The sequence below is a fragment of the Octopus sinensis genome, linkage group LG8, assembly GCF_006345805.1.
Source record: "Octopus sinensis linkage group LG8, ASM634580v1, whole genome shotgun sequence".
NCBI lineage: Eukaryota > Metazoa > Mollusca > Cephalopoda > Octopoda > Octopodidae > Octopus > Octopus sinensis.
Window position 1 is genome coordinate 73,023,312 of NC_043004.1, and position 5,353 is coordinate 73,028,664.

Sequence of the window (5,353 nt, forward strand, 5' to 3'; positions counted from 1 at the left end):
TAGAAGGAATAGGCAAGCAAACAGCTTAAGCTTACACGTCAATGTCACGACCGATGCTGTTTACACTCAGGGCAAAAGAACTAGTATAATGTAATATAAAAATAAATACGAAAAAATCCTGCCTGTTTTATTAAATAGCAGCTTAATGAGGCACGATTAACGGTTAGATTTCGAGTCCCGAGGAATTAAGATTCTAGCAAATTTTCTCTTGCTAAAATGCAAACAGCTAAGACGTTCATTCTATGCACTGACAAGCCGTACCATTGTAGAGAACGTCTGACAGGATTCACTCAGAACTACTTTATTACTTCGAATAGGGGACATTTGGTAGACCCTAGGGGTTAATCAAAATATAAAGGAAGAAATTGAATTGCAAATAAGCTTTTGTATTTGAATATATTGTCAAAGAACGAACAAATCTCTTTGGGTATTAAATTAGTCGGAAAGAATTCGCCATTGTAGCAGTCGCTGCTGCTGTTGTTGTTGTTATTATTATTGTTGTTGTTGCTGTTATACTTACCATCATCATCATCATCAACATCATCCTCAGTATTGCCAATATTATTATTGTTATCTTTATTGTTGTTGTTGATGTCATTCTAGTTATTCTGATTATTTATGTACTTCTTACCGCGGTTGATGTTGTGGTTGTTGTTGTTGTTGTGATTACTGCTTGTAGTTACTTTCTTTTTCAATTGCTGCTGCTGCTGCTGATGATGATGATGATGACGGCGTTGTTGTAGTTATGTCTGTTTTTGTTATTGTTTTCTTATACCATTTTTGTTGCTGCTGCTGTTTTTTTGCAGTTGCTGCTACTGCTGTTCTTGGTGTTGTTGTTCTTGCTATCATTGTTGTTGTTGCTGCTACCGCTGCAGTTCCTATTGTTGTTTACGATATTAAGGCTACCTAATAAAGAGATTTGAGGGATGGAGTGGAGAATACTGAAGCAATAAAGTTGTAACATTTGAAGGAAAAAATAAATAAATGTGCTCCACTGTCATTCTTAGCAGCAGCAACAGCAGCAGCGGTAGCAGCAGAGACGGCAGCAGCGGCCGCAGAAGCAGCAGCATTGTATACAACAGCAACAATAGCAACAGTAACAATGGCAACAACAAGAAATAAAACCTAGAAGAAAGAGGAAAAAAGCAAGGCAAAAAAATTTATAATAATAATAATAATAATAATAATAATAATAATAATAATAATAATAATAACAATAATAATAATAATAGTAATAATAATAATAATAATAATAATGATAATGATAATGATAATAATGATAGTAATAGTAATAATAATAATAATAGTAATAATAATAATAATGATGATGATGATGATAAAGATAAAGATAATGATAATAATAATAATAATAATAATAATAATAATAATAATAATAATAATAATAGTTAATGATGATGATGAAGATGATGATGATGATCATCATCATCATCGTCATCATAATCATCATCATCATTAAGGTGGTGATGATGATGATGCTATTTAATAGTATCCCCTTAAGAATAGTTTCGGGAGAATTTGGAAAGAATGCTGACAAGTATTTTTTTTTTCTCTTCCTTTAGAAATTTCCTTTTGATAATATTATATAATTAAATATTGAGAGAGAGAGAGAATGTTGATGATGATGATGATGATGGTGGTGGGGTGGGGAGAGAAAGTAAAAGGTCGAAGAGAATATATGTACATTCTAAAACATATATATATATATGTATGTATGTATGTATGTATGTATGTATGTAGGTATGTATGTATGTATGTATGTATGTATGTATGTATGTATGTATGTATGTATGTATTTATGTAGGTATGTAAGTGTATGTATGTAAGTGTATGTATGTATATATTTATATTTATATATATAATAGAGAGAGAAAGGAGAGAAAGAGATAGATAGATAGATAGATAGATAGACAGACAGACAGACAGACAGACAGATAGAGGAATAGATAGATAGATAGATAGATAGATAATAGATAGATAGATAATAGATAGATAGATAATAGATAGATAGATGGATGGATAGATAGATAGATAAATAGATAGATAGATAGATAGATAGATAGATAGATAGATAGATAGATAGATAGATAGATAGATAGATAGATAGATAGATAGATAGATAGCGATAATGAGAGACTTGGGAGAATCTCAACTATAAACTATCAACTCATGAAAAAATTACTCCTCACACCACACTGCTTCATTCTCTCACTCACATCTCTCTCTCTGTCTGTCTGTCTGTCTCTCTCTCTCTCTCTCTCTCTGTCTGTCTGTCTGTCTCTGTCTCTCTCTCTCTCTCACTCTCTCCTCCCCCTTTCTCACCCTCCCCAACAACCATAAATTTGATTCAAAGAAGTTATGAAATATTGTATTTCATTTCCTTTCGTCCATTCCCTTTAAAATCACGTGACCAAATATCATTCGAAGTAATGGACGTTAGGCTCATTATTGCAACTCTAATTTTCCTTCTCGGCTCCTTTCGCTCGCCCTTAAATTGTATAGGCCTATATTATCAAATCAACTATTCTATGGTGAATTGAGAGAATGTGGAGAAGAATCATGGCTTATTTCTCAGTTTGCCTTACACGCACTATCTTCGGACTTGAACATATACCCAAAACTTATGCAAAATATCATGCACACATAAATACACACACATGCGCGCACACACACACACACACACACACACACACCACACACACACACACACACACACAACACACACACAGATACACAAACATGCATACATACAAACACACGCATACAGACAGGTAGACAGATGCACATACATACACACAATTCTCATACGATTTGTAAGAGCAGAACTCGATCAATATGCATATATACCTGTGTGAGGGTATATCTATATATACATACATATATACGTCCATACATGCATATTCATTTATATAACTTGAATTAGTTGAATGGTTGGAGCATTCAGCTCGGCTCGTTACGTTCTTGGTTCAAATTTCACCGAGAGCAACTTTTATCTTTCTTCGGCCGATAAAATAAAGGAAGAATCCAGGGCGAAGTTTTGGCAGAATTGTTAAATCTGTAAACGAAATGATTTGCTGCATTAGTTTCTGCTTCTTTTAACTCTATGTCCAGGAAGATGTAGCGAATGTATCTAGATCTACCTTCAAGGTGGTGGCTAAAAGATAATCAGGAAAGGCAGCAGAAAACCATCTTTGAATTCTCCCAAGAAAATTCGACAACTTCATGACAGTCTCTAAAGAAAGTCACTTGCGGTCACATGTGATCTGATGGTGCAAGTGTATGTGAGCTTGTGTGTGTACATGTATGTGTGTGAGTGTATGTGTGTGAGTGCATGTATGCATTTATGTGCGCGTGTGCGTCTGGTTATGGATTTAAAGCAATCATACAACCAATGAGAACACGATGCTTATTTGCAGAGTGTAATATATTTTTGGTTTATAAGTGGCTGAATATAGCATATTTACTTTTCCCCAGTTTTCCCAACCCTTGACAAGTCGGAAAACGTGCGGACTAATTTTTTAAATTTTTAACTTAAAATTTTAAGATATAATTTATTATTGAAAGTATTTTTGTACATTGATTTTTAGGCATTGTTTGATTTTGTTATTAATCTTAAATGTTACGTCTGAGAGAGAATTTTAAAGTTGTTTCTTTTTTTCTGAAAAATGCATGAATACATGGATTAGATTTCCCTCAGTGTATCTGCTTGATGTCTGTTGATGTTTTTCGAGATTAATAAGCTGTCATCTCCAGAAATTCCACGGTTATTAAATTTTGAATTATATATTATATTACATTTGAAAAAATTGCGAGGAATTACATAACCCTATTAAATTTTTAAATTCTATGAAATCTCTGGCTCCCATGCTCACATCGAAAAGTTCTGCTCTGTGTGTTTGTTATCCAAATATACTTGAGAGAAAAAATTGATTTTCTGGAGTGCATTATTTGTCACAACAAACTAAAGTTTAACGAATTTTGGGGCTTTTAATAGTACGATTTAGTTTTAAAGGGAACACATCTATTACGTAGAACCGAGTGAATGTATATTTTTGTTTATCATGGAATTCTTGAAACTAATATATTATCGATTTACTATTGTTTCTGTCTGTAAAACTGAAATTTGAAACAATTTCCCGCAGATCTTAGGACGGATATTTTGTTTTTTCCAGTTATTATTCCTGCTTTAGTTTGCTTTCATACATTCCGTTGCAGAGTGAATATTGAAAATGCTAAACGAGTAAATGCTATTTGTGAAGTTTCAACTTAAGATTAAAATTTTAGGCAGAAAAGTATAACATGTGAAGACCCCTAGCGAACATTTAGAACAAAGGAAATCATTATTTCTTCATAATTTTCGCCGGGATTTGAAGACTGAATTTGAAATTGAAGAAGAAGAATGGAGATGTATAGAGTATATACATATATTTTGCTTAATTATTACGGAGGTAATCAAATTTCTAGTCTTAGATGATCATGCATAGCACCATTTCATTGTTTTTAGAAATCATCAACATAACCTGAGGTATATAATTGAATTTTTATTGAGCGAGGCATTTCAACGATTTAGTACTTTTTCTTTTAGTTTTTAAATAAAAAAACTTTTAATTAATTTACATGTTATATATACACATGTATATACACATATATTCTTATTCTTTAAAGTATACATTATGTTAAAGTTAGTTGACAGAAAAGAGTGTATAGTAATCCCTTGCCTTATCACAGTTCACCTATCGCGGTTTATTATTTAAGCTTATTCCTCCGTGGTGTTGTTTTGCATTTATAATAGAATAAATGTATACAAATATAAAAATAATAAAAAATATATATGCAGTACTTTTTCAACTTCGTGGCGAGCTGGCTGAAACGTTAGCGCTGGGCGAAAAAAGGCGGCGAGCTGGCAGAAACGTTAGCGCTGGGCGAAAAAAGGCGGCGAGCTGTCAGAAACGTTAGCACGCAGGGCGAAATACGATAAAACAAAAATAACAATATTAGCGAAACAGGCTACATTGATGAAATCGACCAGTGAAGATTGGACAGCCAAATTATTTGACCAATGAAAAGAGACAATATAACGATAAGAATGATAAAAATACACGAATTGAAAACAAATAACAAAGAAGTCGAATATAGGAGTGAAATTCATTAATGAAAACGAATTGGCAAATGAAAAAGCGACATTAATTTTGTCAATGAAATATGGTAGGACTTGAACTCAGAACTGAACTCCTGAATACCGTAATGCATTTTGTCTGGCCCTCTATCGATTTTGCAATAAATTTATGGGGGTAGGGTACAGATTATTGAATGAACAGCTACACATTACTAATAT

The 5,353-nt window shown here is 32.9% G+C and overlaps 1 protein-coding gene across 1 annotated transcript in view; it reads right to left on the bottom strand.

Annotated features, from left to right (window-relative positions):
- Positions 1-240: 240 nt before the first annotated feature.
- The window catches only part of LOC115214847, a 49,434-nt gene continuing 44,321 nt past the window's right edge, over positions 241-5,353 (bottom strand). The window contains exon 2 of the mRNA XM_036505161.1: positions 241-334. Within this exon, the coding sequence (XP_036361054.1) occupies positions 241-334 (94 nt within the window). The remainder of the gene's footprint in view (positions 335-5,353) is intronic.